Source organism: Alexandromys fortis, unplaced genomic scaffold (assembly GCF_014885135.2).
Source record: "Alexandromys fortis isolate MF-2015 unplaced genomic scaffold, M_Fortis_MF-2015_v1.1 scaffold_15, whole genome shotgun sequence".
Classification (NCBI taxonomy): domain Eukaryota; kingdom Metazoa; phylum Chordata; class Mammalia; order Rodentia; family Cricetidae; genus Alexandromys; species Alexandromys fortis.
The window spans coordinates 18,718,322-18,736,576 of record NW_026067911.1 but is presented as its reverse complement, the minus strand read 5'-3'; the positions used below and the strand labels follow the sequence as shown (position 1 = coordinate 18,736,576).

The window sequence follows — 18,255 nt, the reverse complement described above, 5'->3', positions numbered from 1 at the left end:
AAAACTCCTGTAAGCTGCTAAGAATAGCGTTCTGGTTCTGGATCAGGGCTCACATATGCCTGTTGGTGGGTGTATGTCTTCCACTGTCTTTCTGAAACGGTAGCAAACATAGTCTGTCTCTTAGCAAGATAAACTCACAGGTCCAGGGTCTTGTCCACCAGCTCTAGCAAGATACAGCCAAAGGCCTCCCGGGCAATGTATGTTTCAATGAAACAAGTTTGAACTCGCCAAGCCTTTGTTGCAGGTGTTTATACCCTGCTGTGATTAGGAAACCTGACCTAGCTTTACTGATTAAGGGCAAATCCACCTCTCTGGTCTTTACTACCAGTGTAGACTGGGCACCCTTACCCAGCCATCATGTACATGAATGATATTTCTATTAGTGTAGATAAAACTTCTGGCCAAGAGAATAGAGTCTCTGGCCTGGACATAGCATTCCAGTTGGAGAAGATCAATCACTTTGCTAAGGGATCAGCCCTAGGAAGGTCAGCTCACCCTAAGCATTGCTAAAGAGATGGGTGGAATAATTAATCTTTTAACACGACATTACTCTCCTTCCCAGAACCCCTTCCCCAGTGCCAAAGCTTATGGGGCCACAGCCAAGTAAGAGTCATAAGTCTGCCCGCTTTAAGTCATAGGCAAGTGCGACTTCCTTCCTTCTGACTCTTTTCTGAGATGATTTTTCTTATTTTCAAATTTCCCCTCGACATGTCTGGCTAAATGAAGGGACTCTAGCCAGTCTTAGCATGGCAAAAGTGGCTCTGGCAGGCCTGCCCTTCTCTCCCATTCTCTCTGCCTTGCTAAAAAACCTTTAGATTGCATTCCTAAAAGTAGCCACCAAGGTCTGTTCCCTTATTTGGCCATTTCCTCCTCCTGAGGCTGACTACCAAGGTCTAGCTATCAAAGAACTGAAGTCCAGCAATCAAAAGCCCCCTTAGGCTCACCTAATTAATATGCTCAATTAAAATTAAACACCTCATCCTAACATGGGGTTTCCCCTTTTTCCTTTATAAACTGCCATTTGCCTATGGGCTGTGTCTGTCTCCTCTCTACCCAGAGACAGTCCTTCATCTAGCCCCGCTCAGACAAATGCCCTTTTGTTCCCCCTCCCCCTTGTCCCCCATTCCCTCTCTCCCTTGTCACCTTTTCCTCTCTCCCTTGTTCCCTTCTCATCTCCCTGGTTCTCTTTCTCCTGTTTTTGTCGCTTCTTTCCTTCACTCCATTCATAAATCTTGTTTGTGCCGAGAACTTGGTCCTGAGGGTCTTTAGCCCACTCCAAGGTTCCCTACACCAAAACCATCCTCCCTGCCTTGTGACTGCCTGCCCTCTGAGAGTCTATCTCCCATGCCACCTTAAACCGCATGGACTTTTCATTTCTCCATCCTACTTCTCTGGGCAGCAACTGAAGTTTACAGTTTATCTGCTCTGGGTTTGTTTGTTTGTTTGTTTGTTTGGGGGGGTGTTGTAAACTCTAATAAAATTGTCCTTGTGCTTCCATTAATTTCATCTAAAATTATGTTATTAATAAGACGAAGAGCCCTCAAAGAGGACCCTGATTTCCTCTATATCAAATAGCTTAACCTTTTAACATGAAGTCACCACTATTTAATAATAATAATAATAGTCATAATAATACCTGCAAGCATATGTTTCAAGTACCATAGTACAATTCTAAAAGTAGGGACCATGCTAAAGAAGGTGAAAGAGAAGAAAAGAAATTCACTGTGTTGTCAAAGCACCTTCAACATCTTAAAGATGAGGAACAAAACTGACCATCTGCCAGCGGAAAAGCTGTGGGCAACAGAAATGCTCGGTCAATCAGGCTTCTAGAAAGAGTGACAACCAGCCTTTGCAGTGGAAAATTCCCCACTGCGGAGGGAAGCCTGGCCTTCCAGACGGCAATGGAAGAAGACTGGAGAACAAGGAACCGACCAGAGAGGGACAGGAACCCAGAACCACTAGAACCAGAGAGCGACAGGAACCAAGAACCACCAGGACCAGAGAGAAACAGGAACCCAGAACCACCAGGACCAGAGAAGGACAGGAAACCAGAAGCGCCAGGACCCAGAGAGCCACAGGAACCCAGACGCAACAGTGTACCGAGAGTAGAAATGGGACCTCCCTGCTGTGAATTCACAATCACTGCAAAGACTCCCAAGTTTAAGAAAAACTCCAAGCCAAGGAGAGACACGTGACTAGAGGAGAAACTAGGGATGGATGGCGGTAGAAGGATGAGGTGCACGCGTGCCGCCAGCTCCCCCCTCGCTTCAACCAAGCCAGAATCCCGCCCCATCAGAAGCTTGCCGGTAATCTTTGACAACCACCCCTCCCTCACAACAACCCAAAGTGTATTTCAGTGTAAGGTGCCACCCACAATGTAAATGCGACAAGCTGGAAAAACAGCAAAAACGGTGATTAAACAGTGGAGGGTTAAACCCCCAAGAAAGTAGAGCAGGACAGAGATGTATCCGGGGCAGGGTCTTTTAAGAGGGCGTGCACAAAAGGAAGAGGTCGAACTATGGCTCCAGTCCCAGTCTCTCCTTAGACCTCAGGATGCTTAATCTTCACTGTCAGCTTAACTGAATTTAGAAGCCCCTAGGACAAACAACTCTGAGCCTGTGCACGCGGGCGTTTCCAGAGAGGTTTGACTGAGAGCCGAGACCTACCCTGAACGTGGGCATCACGTGGATGAGGGTCTCAGCCTGCTCCGCTCCCTGACAGCAGGCTCCTGTTCGCTTCTTTCTTCCTTCTTTTCCCTTCATCAGGTATTTGGAAACAGCCCTGAGAAACGTACTGACTACTGAGTCAAAACTGTTACACACATCTTTGTCTGCCTTCTGCTTTTCTTACCTCCTGCAGACACAGCTGCCTTAACGGTTGTGAATGTGAGCAACTGGTAGACATCTGGCTGGAGGGGACCGTGTTGTTCAGCCCAGATGCTACCAGCAAGGTGCACCCGGGAAAGGTACAATTCAAATTCACATACACACACACAAAAAAATTATTCCACGTTTAGCTACACAGAGCATTCTTGTATAACTGTACAGGCTGCTATCGAGAGTCAGAACAACTCAGAGAGTCACACAACACATTGGCTTGTTGTGGATCTTGTTCACTTGCCCATTTCATACCTTGTAACCCTACCTGGGGCAGCTCAGCTATTGGCCATCTCCCTAGAATGAGAAATGCACACTCCCTCATTTAATTTTGGGGTTGCTTTTGCGGGCTCCCCCCCCCCCACAATAGTGGTGGCTAAAGCTAGGGCCACACACATGCTAAGCAAATGCTCTACCAACAAGATTATTTCCTCTAATCCAGCCCCACTACTGATGCATCAGTGGGCCACTGTTCAATTCTTTGGGGACATAAGAACTCAGAACCCCTGCAGGGGATACCTAAGAAGCCGAAATATCAGAGGGTAGCTGGTAAGGCAAAGGACTTGGCTCACAAGGGTTCTTTGCCCTCTTCAAGAGTGATGCAATCCATGGTTGTGCCTCCCGGGAGGCATCGCTGGAGGAGAGGTTACTTGCCATTTCTTTTCCTCTCCCCCAGGGAAAGGACCTTACCTTAGTCTCAGTGGAGGGGGTGGGGGTGTTTTGAACGCCATCCTGGCAGTCTACACTCCGCGATTCTTCTACAGCCTCATTATCACCAAGCATGCTTATTGATCTGCAGAGGGTCTTTGTTTAGTCAGTCATTAGTAAAAGCATAAACTATAAAATGCACTAAAGAAAAAAAAAATCACCCTTAATGTCATCAAAGACAGAGCCACTTGAATCCGCAGGGGGGTTCTTCTGTCTCTTTTGCTTCATTTTGTTTTAAGATAGGTTCTCACTATGTAGCTCTGGCTGGACTGAACTTTCTATGTAGACCAGGCCAACCTCCAACCGGCAGAGATCCACCTGCCTCCGCCTCTAGAGTGCTGGGATTAAAGGCCTCGTCTACATAGCAAGTTTCAGATCCGTCAGCATGACATAGTGAGTGCCAAAACCAAATAAATAGGTAAGTAAAATAAAATAAAAAATAGACCTCATTTCTCAAAATTAATCCCAAAAGAAAATCACATCTCGGCAATGAAATGAACTCCACCAACGCAATCTTTAAACCACGCTCACTTTCTATGACTTTCTTTATTCACAACAAGTTGTTGGAGTTGGGGAGAGAATACAAACAGCTCTTAATCACTATGGCTCTTGGGACTCGGGAGTGAAAACATGCGGCTCACGGAATGACCTCCCCAGTGGTTACAGGTGTTCTGGCTAGTATGAAAATTACCCTGCACTTTTCTGCCTCGCTGCTCCTCTGCCGCCGATAAGCGCACACGATGATGAGACCGGCCAAGACCCTAACTGGACATGCAGGGTGTTCGGAGAGCGGGACCTCAGCTGGCTCCTTTGCCCTGTGCTCTTGCTGCTACGTCGCAGCTCTCCATCCAAACTGATCCTAATTTTCAATCTTGAGGGGTTTCCTTATGTCTACTTGAGCTACAGCAAGTCTTTTTTTTTTTTTTTTTTTGGAATAATAGTAAATCGCATACATAGCAAAAACGCAGGCCCTGCTTTCCTTTACAGATGACCTAGGGTCCTTCTCCAACACAGCTTAAATCTGAAGTTTTTGCCAAAGTCTCCCACAGTCTCCACCCCATCTGAGAGAAAGGCCCTGCTGATTGTCAGGGACAACTACTAACTAATCACGTAAGAATATTAAATATTGGTTATGCCTTAAAAAATGTACTGTACAGCTCTCAGCTTTGTTTTTGTCTGTGTCGCTGCTATGTCCCCCCCCCCCCCTGCTAGCTGTGGCGTTACTGTAGCAGCATGGTGCTAGCCTCTGTCTTTTCTACTGGCTGACCTCTCGTGGCACAGAAAGGCCTCTCTAAGCAATAGGCAGTCACTTGGGAGAGCTCAGGCCTTCTTATTGTCGACCTTCTTATTGCCGTTGCTGATGCCGCCAATGCCCTCGAGCATGTTCATGGGCAAGGGGAACACGATGGTGGAATTCTTCTCAGTGGCCACGGTGGTCAGGGTCTGTAGGTACCGCAACTGGAGGGCAATGGGGGACTCGGCCAGTACCATGGAAGCCGACTTCAGGGACTTAGAGGCGTTCATTTCTCCCTCGGCCGCAAGGACCTAAAATGAGAGAGACAAAAGTTGATGACTGCATGGTGTCTGGGGCTTCTTTTTCTGGGTGTGGGTCCCAATTATGCTACTGGTGTCTTCTCCGCTTACTCTCTAAACAAAGACAAGATTTTCACATTCAAGAAGCTGCAGAAAGCGAATGTTCCGGTTAGTTGTGGGTTTTTTTGTTGTTGTTGTTCCAGTTGGGTTTCTGGTTTTTTGTTGTTGTTGTTGTGTTTTTTTTTGTTGTTGTTGTTCATTTAACTCAAAGTAGAGTCGTCTGGGAAGAAGGAGCCTTAACTGAGGGATTGCCTCCACTGAACTGCTTGTGGGCATGTCTATGGGGCATTTTCCTGATTAATGATTGATACGGGAGGGCCCTGCCCACTCTGGGCCATGGCATGGCTGGGTAGATGGTCCTGGGTTGTATAAGAAAGCAACCTGAGGAAGCCATGAGGAAGAAATCAGTAAGCGGCACTCCTCCACGGTCTCGGTATCAGGCCCTGCCTTGGCTGAAATGAACCATTCTCTCCTCAAGTTAAATTTGGTTGTGGGGTTTGTCACAGCAACAGAGGCGTGGACTAGGACCCTGGGGCTAAATATTTTACAAATTGTTAGCCCTCAAATCTTACTTTCAAGCAGATAAAAGCGGTGCCATTTAAGGCAATGAAAACTTGGCCTGAGAGCGTGCACGTGGAGGATTCCTGAGAGCATTCAGGAACCAGCTGGCCCCCGTTGTGGATGATAGGAACCCATCTCAGGGAGTCAGGCTTGCACAACTAGTGCTCTTACTTCCTGAGCCGTCTCTCAGACTCTCATTGAATTCTGTCACCAAATTAGGCTCATTCTCACAGCACCAGAATTGTTTCTTAGTCGCTCAGCTTTTGATCACAGCAGTAACGAGCCCTACCCCAATAACGCTCACTGGGGCTCTCTCTCCAGACTGTCCCTCTAAATTCTGAGGTTACTCAAGAGAAACCCTGGCCAGGGCTCGACTGACCCATCTGTGGGCACTTGCTTTTTATGTGCCAAAGGAGTCCTACTTAGGAAATGCTGGTACTCAGTAGACAAAACAAGGAAGAGGAGAAAACCTTCCTTAGCCATAGTTTGGCTTCCTAAGATAGCGTGGGATTCCCCTCTGTATGCTATGAATATGGTTTATTACCATTGGTTATTGAAGAAGCTGTTTTGGCCAATGGCTTAGTAGAGTAAAGCCAGGCAGGAAATCTGAACAGAGATATAGAGAGAAAGTAGGCATATTAGGAGAGATGCCATGTAGCTGCCAAAGGAGAAAGATGCCAGCCGCCAGCCAGAACCTTACTGGTAGGCCACAGCCTTGTGGCAATACACGGAATAATAAAAATGGGTTAATTAAGATGTAAGAGCTAGCTAGAAATATGCCTAAGCTATTGGCAAAACAGTGTTATAATTAATATAAATTCAGGTCTGGGTGGCCGGGAAATGAACAGGCAGCCTCTGTTTACTTTAAGAGTCATACTTGAAGATTTCCAGTCTCTGACACCAGTAAATCTATCCATGCAGAACAAAGGTGGCAACAGATTCATGGACACTCAGGCCCAGCCTGAGTTTCCCATGTCCTAATTCTGACCTGGCTTGTATTCAGACAATGTTTTAAATTCAGTAACATTTATCCTACTCTAGTAACAATGTTGAAAACATAAGCATTACACTGGTCACTCTGGAAATGTTAGCTTTATAATGATGGTGGTCCCTGGATGACCACAGGCTCTGCCTCACAGGATCTGAAAGGCTTTGCTAAGTCACGTATCAGAAGACCCGACACGTGACCAGTGTCGCTCCTCGCCTTGCCAATCACTCCACACGCAGCAAGCAGTGTCGTAACCTGTTACCAACCTTCCTTAAGGTGTGGCAAACTGCCCGCTGTCTTTTAAGGAACTTCTCAGGAGAGATAAATCAGTGGAAAAAAATCTCTTTCGGAACAATCATTGGGCTTCTACCCTCCCCTCGGCTCCATCCTTGTCTGCCACCATGCTAACCCAGTGTTTCTTACCTCGGCTCCATCCTTGTCTGCCACCATGCTAACCCAGTGTTTCTTACCTTGGCTCTGGCTTCCCGGGTGGCCTCAGCCTCGGCCGCCATGGACCTCTGCAGCTGCACAGGAATCCGGACATCTTTGATTTCCACCCTAGCCACGCGGATCCCCCAGAGCTCAGTGGCATCATCAAGCAAGGTCTGTATCCAGAAGAAGAGGCATTGATCAGAAGACATGTGACCTGCCCCACGTATCTGGTGTGTTTGGTGGGGCTCTCTTCTTTAAACTCATTGGTGACATTTGGAATTGAAGTGAATCTCCTGAAGGTTTCGTGAACAAATCTTGAGCTGGGGGTTAAACTCTGTTGGTAGAGAACTTGCCTAGCAGGCAGAAAGCCCTGGGTTTGATACCCAGTACCACATAAAACTGGACATGGTGGTGCCAGCCTGTAATCTCAGCACTCGAGATAAAGGCAGAAGAATTACAAATTCAAGGTCATCCTCAGCTGTGGTGGTAATGAATTCAAGGCCGACCTGAACACACACACACACTCTCTCACACAGAACTATGGATGTTAGTGGTCACTGATCCCCAAGATGCAGGCTCCAAGTACTCCGTGTCCTTACCTGGATGCTGTGGGCGATCTCTTCTCGCCCAGATAAGATCTGGGACAAGGTCTGTGTCCCTAAGACGTTTCTCAGAGTGGTTTGCGCCAGCAAAAATGTGGCTTGGTGGACATCATTCACGTTGGCCACCGCTGAGACAGCGCTGTAGATTCTGTAATAGACAACTCCGTCCACTTGGGTGGTCACAGAGTCTCTTGTGAGGATCTGCAGAGCACAGGGTGAAACCACGTGTATCTTACTTTACCATTGACTGCACGGGTTTGGTCCCTACTTATCCCTGTAGCTTCAATTTAGAGAATCTTACATCCCTTAGGGAAAAGCCCCGCCTTCTCCTTCCAAACAGATTTGCGTCCTGTTGTCTACCTGGTATGCAGATCCCCTCGGACTAAAGGAGAAGCAATACTTCTTAGGACCCATAGATGGCGCCAGAGACCGTGTTCTATATTCAAGCAAAGCAACTGCGCTCTTGAGATCCAGTAATCAGTCATTCTGAACAGTGATCTCTTCCCTCCTCTCTTCCTCTCCCCCACCCTTCCCCTCCCTTTCCCTCTCTTTTAAAGATATTTCTGGGAGGACCCTGGGATTAGAACCCGAAAACTGTACACTACAGAGCCACAAAAGCCTTCGGAAGCTTTCCAGTAGCGTCTACGATGGCTCGGATCTGAAACCGGTCCTCCAAAACTCCTGACAGCCCACGGCAACTGGTAGGTACCTGGGCCTTGATTGGTTCCCTGCCTGTTTATTGCTCTGATCATGCCCCATCTTTCCTGCGTTTTCTTTTCTTTTTAGATGCCTTTGGTTATAAGAGGGCAGCTGGAAAGCTTGTGGGTATCACTTCCTCTTCTCTAGCGCCCAGTTTCTGCTTTGGGTCATTAATGCATACGATTTCGAGAACCATTTGAAGTTCAACTTCAGGCGGGTCCTGTGTAGCGTCTGTTCTGTCCCGGTACGTACACAGAGACACCAAAAGTGAACGGCAAAAGTAAAGTTAAGCGCGCCACGGTTCCTAAGAGCCCCTCTGGGAAGGCTGTGGAGAGCGCAGCCTGACCCCCGCAACACACACCACCCCCATCGCTCCACCACCTCCCCCTCCTGCTCCCCACCGCGTTCCACTCAACTTTCCCTGCTGCGCCCCTCGCGTCTCCCTCAGCTAAACAGCTGCCGCCACTTTCCATCCCGCTTTCCCTACAGCGCACAGCCCGACTCCACCTGCTGTTCCATTTTTTCAATGGTTCAGCCCCGCCCTTCCGATTCATTCTCATTGGCTAACCGAAGCCACCTGAAGCATTTCAAGCAGGCGGGGGTGGGGGGGGGGTAGAGGATGGGGATTAAGTCACCTTCCTCTGGTTGGTTAAAACTTTGCCCAGACCTTAGGGTTTTGTTTTTAGCAACCCCTGTTTGATCTTGTACCTCTTGTGGAGGAATGTTGCAAGTGACTGTTCGCAGATCCACTTTGACAAACACGTCAATGCAGGGCAGGACCAGGATCAAACCTTTGAAAAAAGAAAACTGATTTAAAATTTGACCTGTTCAAAAGAATGACGAAGACGGTCTTCTACAGGGGTTGAGCATTTCTTGAATGAACACATTCAGCTTTGGTGAGGTGACTGAATCTGGTCATCTAGTAATGAAAGGAAATGAACTACTTAGGAACCAAGGACCTGCGGCAAAACGCTAAGGTCCCCGACACACAAGTCTTTACATTTTCTATTCTTCGGTAATCTCCTTCTATTTGACCATTTATTTTTGAGGCTAGTTTTAAAAAGGTATCTAGGAAAATGGTTTGCTAACTGGAAAGAGTCAAGCTGGGCTGTGATTATCAGCTACTGACAACAGCCCCCGCAACACCAACAGTGTTGAAGGAATATGGCGTTGAAATCTTCCCTCCAGTCTCAGATTCCCTCCAGCTTGGTGAATTACAAGTTCAAGCCCTTCCTGAGCTACATAAGGAATCCAAATGCAGCTTGGACAAATTAAAGTTTGTTTCAAAAACATTTTATATACGTATATATGTATATGCACACACGTACATACTCAAAAACATATACATATATACATACACAAAACATACATATATGTGTGTTAATGCTTGGCCCTTGGCTAGCACAGCCTTTCAAGCCTCAGGGTCCCTGCAAACAGTGCACCACAGAGCTGAGAACTCACTCTCTCCTTAGCTTTGTTCAAGTACAATGATGTACCCCCGTGCAATCGTTTCTGTTTCTGAGTAGTAAGTACTGGACTTGGAGCAGGCCAAGAAAGGGCAAAGTAAAAACCCGTCTAAGAACACCGGGTCCCCAGCTTTATCCCAGAGGTGTTCGCTCTTTACGGGGATCACAGCTATGAGGCAGGACAGCAAGGTTTGGACAGGGAGCCATTTCCATAATCAGGGCATCTTTGTGTTACCGCGTTTGCTTTCAAGGCAGAAATCAGCTTATAGTCTGAGTGAAGAGCCTACAACATGGACTGAGTACACGGTGGTTTTGCTCATTTGTTCATATTATTTCAAGCTTTACTTTTTTCTCTAAATTTTCTTGAATCCTGAGAACTACCTTGAGTTCAGTGTCAGCCAATCCCAGCCATGTCTTGGACCGCTCACCCATCCCTCCTGAGCTCTACCGACGACACAGAAGATGTGGTGAAGCTGAAGCACAGGTCACCATGACAAAAAAAGTACCAAGCACCATGTCAAGCACACACAAAGTGCTGGATATGGCTGTTCTTCTCGTTAACACTTTTATTACTAAAGGATCATTTGCCATTTGCAAAGGTCTTAGCAATTTGGCTTGCTTCCCACTGGCCCTTATGATGTTCTGAGGTAAACCGTTAGCCCCAGAGACATGCGTGACGGGGGTTATTATCCTGGGACTCTCAGCAGAGAAATCTTTTGGGAGAATTCGTTTAAGAAGAACACATTCTCCTCCGGAGTTCTCCAAGTGGTGGCTGTTCTGCCTCTCTCCCTGCTCAAGTTTTACTTATTTATTATTCGTTTGTTTGTTTGGTTGGTTGGTTGGTTTTTCAAGACAGGGTTTTTCTGCATAACCGCTCTGGCTGCCCTGAATCTTGCTCTGTAGACCAGGCTGGCCTCAAACTCACAGAGATCTGCCTGCTTCTGCCTCTGCCTCCTGAGTGCTGGGATTAAAGGTGTGCACCACACCTCTTGGCTCTAGTTTTACTTTAATATAACCTTGGACCCATTAATGGGGAACGTGACAGAAGAGAGGGCTTAGTGACTCTTCATTGGCAGAGTCTCTAACAAGGATGTCTTGAACCATGTATAAAGGCATCCGTAAGAAGTGATGCTTGCCTTGTTCTCTTAGGTTGGTTATGAAGTTAGACAACCGTTGAGCCATCTGAAGGTCAAGGCTCATTCACAAAATTATCCTCAGAAGTTTCTCATGTTTTTTTTTAATGTAATGTATAAGAACACACAGTGTTGTTGATACGTGGTCAGGTAGAGTCTCACCACGCATATAAGGCTTCTGCTCCACTACCCCAGATCTTACAGTGTGGCTGGAGATAAAACAACTTCCCTCAAAGCATAGGAGCTGGGCAGAAAGCAAATGCTATCAGGGAAATAAGGCTTAATGGCCATCATCCTTCCTAACCATAATATTAATCAAATGAAATTGTCATTGTTATACATCAAAACAAGTGCACGCAATCTGTAATTGAAGAGAAGCTGTGGCTCAAGACCTCAGGTCCAAGGCTCCTTACTATTCAACACCTCCCGTCTGCTCCTTCAACCAGAACATAACTTTATAATCTGAATAGTTGGTAACCGATTTTACTTCCCAGAGTTGTAGAGAGCGTGGAGGGAATTGGATGCTGGGAATCTCCTGTTTACTGCCAGCCATTGGGATACTCACTGATAAGTCATTAAATCTATATTGGTCTCAAGGTCTTCATTCTCAAAACTAGAGGATTCCACCCAGGGAATCACATCTGACTTTCAACTCCTCCCATTATTCATCAGCTCACCACAAGAGGGATATTTATATATCTATGTGGTGTGTGTGTGTGTGTGTGTGCGCGTGTGCATGTGTATGTAGTCTGTTAGCCCTTTCCAAAGTTAATAAAATCCAGCTCCTTGAACAGTCCACATGCCCATTCACTTTCTTCCTTCACTCCCTGGACCTGGCTCTTCACAGCCCTGGGCACAAAAGGCATCCAATCAATGTTACCCATTCATTGGACTACTCGGGGGTGAGTTATGAGGCAGAGGTTCAGATTTCATAATGCTTTAACTGGTGGTCTCTCCCACTAACATGCCCAATGGATCGACATCTGTCGGCTGCCTAAGAAACAAGGTCTCCAGCTTTCTGTGTTTTCTCCTTGGACATTCCCTCGATCCCACGACTGGTGGTAACAGACGTCCGCAGTCTCCTACCTGGTCCCTTGGCTTTGTCAGCTTGGATGCGTCCCAGTCGGAAGACAACAGCGCGCTCATACTCCTTAATGATCTGGAAGATTAAGGGAGCCGCTTCAGTCTTCCTGTCAGTCCGCAGGGAGACGCCCACTTCTTCCCCAGGGCCTTACCTTCAAGCACATCCATATGGAGATGGGGAAGGTGATGAGCATTAGTAGCAAGGAAAGGAAAAACAGAACCCAGCCACACACACCAAGCCGGTTTTTGTTGATGCCTGGGAAGTGAGAGAGGGGTAAGTTTGTAGCACAAGCTATCAGGCAGGGTAGGTGAGGAGGGACTAGGTCCTGGCACTGCCCACACCTGACAGGACGGAGGAGCAAACCTAACTCCATTCACACCGCGAGTATAGTCCCAAACGGTTGTGTGTACTCTACACATGCACGCACACAAACACACACACCACATACACACATGCAGTAACTCAAAATGTTTTGTATGGGGAGGTGCTTAGAAATTAAAATCGATCTTCCCTTCCAAGAACGCTCCTGACAATCAGCAGTGATAATCATCATTATGTTTTTGTAAGGCCGGCATGGTTTATCATTTTCCAAACATGAAAAGGTGCCTTGGAATATGTCCATGAACCACTCACACCAGGACTAGCAGATTCATGGGTTCCTTGAAGTCTCCACATGAAATTCAAAACAAGTCCTGAGAAAGGCAGGGAGGTGCTATCATCCCTCGGGAAGACAATGCTGAGCATGTGGGAAAACATCGGAGAACCCCTGGGTGTGAGTTTCTGTGCAAGGTCTCTCATGTACCAACTCTGGAGATTTACACAGCCCATTCCAAAAGAGACTGCATCTTCTCTTCCTCAGTAAGATAGGGATTGAAGTTACCTACTTTGGAAGACCTGATAAATGATAATCCGTGCATTAGTTTGTATGTTTATGTCTGCATGTGTGCCTGTGTGCATATACATATGTTGTCTGTATCTGTATGCGTGTGCACATTTGTGTGTCCGTATCTGTGTGTGTGTGTATATATATGTGTGTGTGTATCTGTATGTGTGTCTCTCTGTGTGTATCGTAATATTCCCGCTTACAAGTGATAGAAAATTTAGGGACTTATCAAACTGCTTTGTAATAAGAGGAAGCTTATTTTAAGTCCTCCTTCAACAACTCAACATCTTGAAGCTTAAGTCACATCATTCATAATTTCTTGTTCATAAAATGCACATATCTGGCCAACCTTTTCATATTAGAATTCTTTTTAGTCATCCTTTTACCTCCTCTGAGTCCTCTGTCTGTTCTCTTTGTCTAGACAGTCACCTCCAGTCTCGTCTTCCAGTCCCTTCCATTTGAGGCACATTTTCCACTGCAGCCTTAGAACTAACTGTCCTTGCTAGGTACACTACCCTGGCAATCCCAGCCACACCCCTGCCCAGGTTAGAAGCTCAGGTCATCACTGACTCCTCCTTATCCGCCTACTAAACTCACTTTGGAACTTCCACTCGTACACACACACACACACACACACATACACACACAGAAATGTAATCAAGGTTTTAAACATTGTGTTTATATGCTCACAGAATCGTTACTACATCCTATTAACTAGTGATTATTTTTAGTATTAATACAGTCTGTACATGTGTTCTCACTGGAAAAAATATCAAAGCTTCAGACTTAAGCTCCCCTTAACTACCTCCTTCTCAGTTCCACATTTATATGGAGAAGGAAAATAATCATCACCAATTTATGTCTGTCTTTAAAGGTCAATTCCCAGGAATTTACATACATATATTTGTCGCTAGGAGTGATAATCTGGTCTCCTACCAACCTTAGACAGGCAGCTTCCTGTGGTGTGTGTTGGAAACCATGGTTTCCTGTGCTGTTTGCCTCAGAGTTCACAGGATTCTTATTTTATATACAGTCTGCCCATTGTCCCTTCCAAACTACACTTAAGTCTTATGCCCATTGTTGGCTTATACCTCGTTTTAATTTTTTAATTGCATAAAGACTGGAGATCCAAACAAAGAATTAAGATCCCACTCACTCTGAAACGGAAAATTCAAGGCTTGCCCTACCAGCTCAGAAAGAAAACCATCAAAGGTCATTAGCAGAACGAGCCCAGGGGCAGACAGGTCATGAGCAGAGCTGGAAAGCCAGGCCTTGGGTCGGGTGGCCACGTGTTCTAATCAAGACAGCTGTACCCCAAAGCCAGAGATGCTGGCATTCGCTTGATCTGCTCCCATGTCAGCAACCTCCTCTGCGGCAGGATCCCAACAGCTGGCTGGGAGGAGTTGCGAGTACAGGAAGGAACTCTGAGTGCCACAGGGGGAGTGGTGAGACCCTGACAATTGTCCATGGTTTTGTGTGTGTTTGTATGAACGTGTGTGTGTGTGTGTGTGTGTGTGTGTGTGAGCATGTGTACATCCATGTGTGTGCAAATGCATGTGTCTGGGCGTGCAGAGGTGGATGCTCGGTGCCTTCATCTATTAGTCTGTCCTTAGTTTCTGAGATGGTCTCTCATTGAATCTAGAGCTAGCCATTTCGGTAACGCTGGCTGGCCAGCGGCTCTGGTCCCCAGGGATCTTCCAGTCTTTGCCTCCTTCTCATCGGCACTGAGGTTGGGATAATGGACACATACAGTATCGTTACCAGGCATTTCCATGGGTTCTGGACTTCTAAACTCATGCCCTCACGATTGTACACCAAGCATTTTACCTCCTGAACCATCTTCCCTGTCTCTAGTTTTTAGTAAATTAAAGAGATAGATAGATAGACAGACAGAGGCACAGCGAGAGAGGGGGGGGGGGGGGAGGGGGAGAGGGAGAGGGAGAGGAGGGAGAAGGGGAGGAGAAAGAAGAAGAGGAGAAGGAGAAGAAGAAAAAGAAGCAAAAGAAAAGTTGCTTATAACTGTCCATTTAAAATTGCGCAAAGTCGTTCATGCTGATAATACAAGCATGTGTGCAGATGAACCAGGACAGTGAGTTCACGTCCATCCTAGGCTACACAGCAGCACCCATCTCAATAATAACAACAAAAGAACCAGAGCAGGTCAGTGATGGACCCTATGAGTTCCCCTCCTTATGCACCCCTCCCTCCAGAGGCCTGGCTCCACAATTCATGAAAAAGACCCAATGTGGCAGCGGCACCCCAGCCTGGGACTCATGAGGCTCTCGGGTCCACTGTGGGTTTTAGCTGCTTCCTGTGTCTTCCCTGGGAATGTTTAGCACTCTGGAGGGGTGTTCCATTCCTGGCTCCCCCCTGGGTCCCAGTAGAAGCCAGTGAGTGAGTGGATGGTCCCCTCGAACCCACTTGGAAGTCTCAGAATGATGCTCCACCACGGGTTAGCCTTATGGGTCTATTTGGAAGCTCGTGTCAGAAATAATGATCCATCAGAGAGACTCCCTCTCTCACGAGACCTAATTAGCCCAAGAACCATAAGCCAATGCATTTTCTCCTTCATGTTTCTGCCTTCCTGTATACCTGACCCCACATCATTATGAGAAAATACAGAGAAAATGTCCTTGCATCTTTCTGCTCTGGTCCCATACATACCCCACCCCCATGCTTCCAGGGCGCGCTCTCTCTGAAATGACAGCACTCCCCACAAGCACAGGTATTTTGTCTTTAAAATTTATCTCCAGATGACCTCACGACAGTTCCATGTATACCAGTGTATAGCACGCACCCTGACAGACAGACACATGACATTCTATTTTTGCATCCATTTTTGTGAGTTAGTTGTGGACAGCCTTACACATCCTAGGATGGACTCAGACTAATATATGACTGGAGATGACTTTGAACTTCTGATCCCCCTGCTTCCTCCTCCCCAGTGCTGGCATTACTGGTGCATACCCTTGTCTGTGCTGAGGATTTAACCCAGTATGTTTCTGTGCAGGCTAGGCAAGTTCTCTGCAGCTTGAGCTGTGTGTTCAACCCATGCGCATATGTTTTTACAGTTTATAAAAGTACTTGAGAATCATTATAAAATGATAGAAACAGAAAAAATAATATGGCATAAAATCCTTCAGTCAATGGGCTGAATATAAGCATAAAAAGCATAACAAATATAAGCATAAAAAGAATTCTGGAAGAAAATGAAAGCAAGTGTCTCCGAATGCCGGAATCATAGTGGTTCTGAGCTTTTTTAAATGTTTTGATGTTCTATGAATATTTTGTTTATGTTTGTTGCATCGTGTGCCTGCAGGGCCATGCAATGCTTGAGAAGGCCAGAAGGGGGCGTCAGATCCCAAGAACTGGAGTTACAGATACTTGTAAACCACCATGTGGGCGCTGAGAACTGAACTGAGCTTCTCTGCAAGAGCAGAGACGGTTGATCCATCTCAGCAGCCCCTGACTCTACACACTCTATTGCTGGGAGGTCTGCACACTAGATTCTGACTGTATTGGAGTTGGAGCAGGAGAAGGGCAAACTCAGCCTCTCAGTCTCAGAAGATCCACATTGCACCTCCCATATATTTCAACAGCACAGGAAACACAAGCCCCAAAAATGTCTATTATGTTCTGCAAGAATGTAAGTTTATCGTTTGACTAAAAAGTCCAAACCACAAAAGCCACTCTAAGATGCCTCACTGATGAGACAGCATCAATCATGTACTCTGCTCAGCTGCTGTCTGCCCCTGCTAAAGTGGAAACCAATAATCCTCGCAGAACCACTTGGTTAGAAAGGTGAGGCCTGGCATGACACACACCTACAATAGGAACAGTACCGAGGCTGAAGCAGGAAAATGGCCAACCTGAGCTATACGGTGTAAAGTGAAGTTCCCACCCTCTACCCCCAAAAGCAACATAAGGCTGATCAGCTTGTTGGACTTTCTTAATTGGGGAGTTTCTAAGTCTAGAATTTGTAGGTGCAGAGGCAAAATTCACACGAGGTCCCTTCATTTCCTGATCACCCCTTTATAGCCCGCCTCTCTGTCCCAACATCATGTGAACATCAGGCTAGTCTTTTTGGAAGGAGTCCACTTAAGAGACTGGCAGCTTCCACCTCCACCCCACTGTACCCTTTCTAACGTCCCCACCAGCGTACTTAGGGAATGTCTTGATTCAGGGATTTCTTTTTTTTTTTTTTTCTATGAAAACTCCATAAACCATTTCCACAGTGGAACGTATTGTTTGGGACAGCTACACTCCATGTTCCTCAGCCACAGTCACTCATATTTGGCTCAAAAAATAAGCTATCTCTTATTCTTTTTGAGATGAGAGTTGTGCTTTTTTATTGACAATACAAGAGACCTTGTCTCTTAAAATAAAAGAAAGAAAAGAACATGGTGGTTGCATCCCTGCAATCCCGACACTTAGGAGGCGTAGGCAGGAAGTTCAGGGGTACCCTCAGCTACCAGGTTGTTGAGATCAACAACCTGGATGATGAGAGAAGAACTATTCTTGAATTTTCAAATGATGTTTAGTGCTTTTGGTTATCAGTACTGCTATGCCTACGTCAAGAAAAAAAGACTGGTATCCAATTTGGTTAAACGTCTATTTTTCTTCTCTGAATTAGGAGTGCTAAAGGCTTTCACCTTGAAAGACGGTTTTGGCAGCTGAAGGTTACGGAGCATAGTTTAAATCCCCTGCACAGACACACTCCCTGCCTCCACATCACCACCATCACTTTTTAGGCAGCTCCTAAACGCTCCAAGACCCAGTCCTTCGTATGTAAAATAATAGTAAAGACTTCCTCTATGAATGTCAGGCCTTAGAAGAACCAGCCACTTCCCAATTCGTCGCAGTCATTAGCACGAAGCATAGTATTTGGAACTTATGGGCTAAGTCTTACTCTTTGACCTTCTCTCCATTTATCTGAAGTTATTTACCTTAAGCTAATTTTTTTTCCTTAGTCATAGCATCATCACATACGTTTGAAGATGGAGGAAAGTCAGCCTCCACCATATCATGACTATGTAAAGTGAAGAAAGCATTATAAAGATAAACAAATGACTATTTGATCACAAAGGGAGCCAAGGTGAGTTACATACCACCATTCAAAAACCAAAAAAAAAAAAAAAAAAAAAAAAAAAAAAAAAGCAAAAACAAAACAAACGGGTTAAGATGGAAATGAAGGGCCACCCCTCCTTGAGACAGGGGATGGTGTTGTACC

General features: G+C 46.1%; 1 protein-coding gene across 2 annotated transcripts in view; it reads right to left on the bottom strand.

Annotated features, from left to right (window-relative positions):
• Window positions 1-4,132: 4,132 nt before the first annotated feature.
• Stoml3 (stomatin like 3) overlaps window positions 4,133-18,255 on the bottom strand; it is a 19,723-nt gene continuing 5,600 nt past the window's right edge. Inside the window, exons 2-7 of one of the 2 annotated variants that reach the window (XM_050138435.1) lie at window positions 12,294-12,397; window positions 12,145-12,217; window positions 9,168-9,250; window positions 7,758-7,961; window positions 7,197-7,331; window positions 4,133-5,129 (exon numbers count right to left, since the gene is read on the bottom strand). In XM_050138435.1, coding sequence (XP_049994392.1) covers window positions 4,905-5,129; window positions 7,197-7,331; window positions 7,758-7,961; window positions 9,168-9,250; window positions 12,145-12,217; window positions 12,294-12,335 — 762 coding nt within the window. In that variant the 5' untranslated portion in view covers window positions 12,336-12,397 and the 3' untranslated portion in view covers window positions 4,133-4,904. The remainder of the gene's footprint in view (window positions 5,130-7,196; window positions 7,332-7,757; window positions 7,962-9,167; window positions 9,251-12,144; window positions 12,218-12,293; window positions 12,398-18,255) is intronic. The other variant, XM_050138434.1, reaches the window with a different exon arrangement.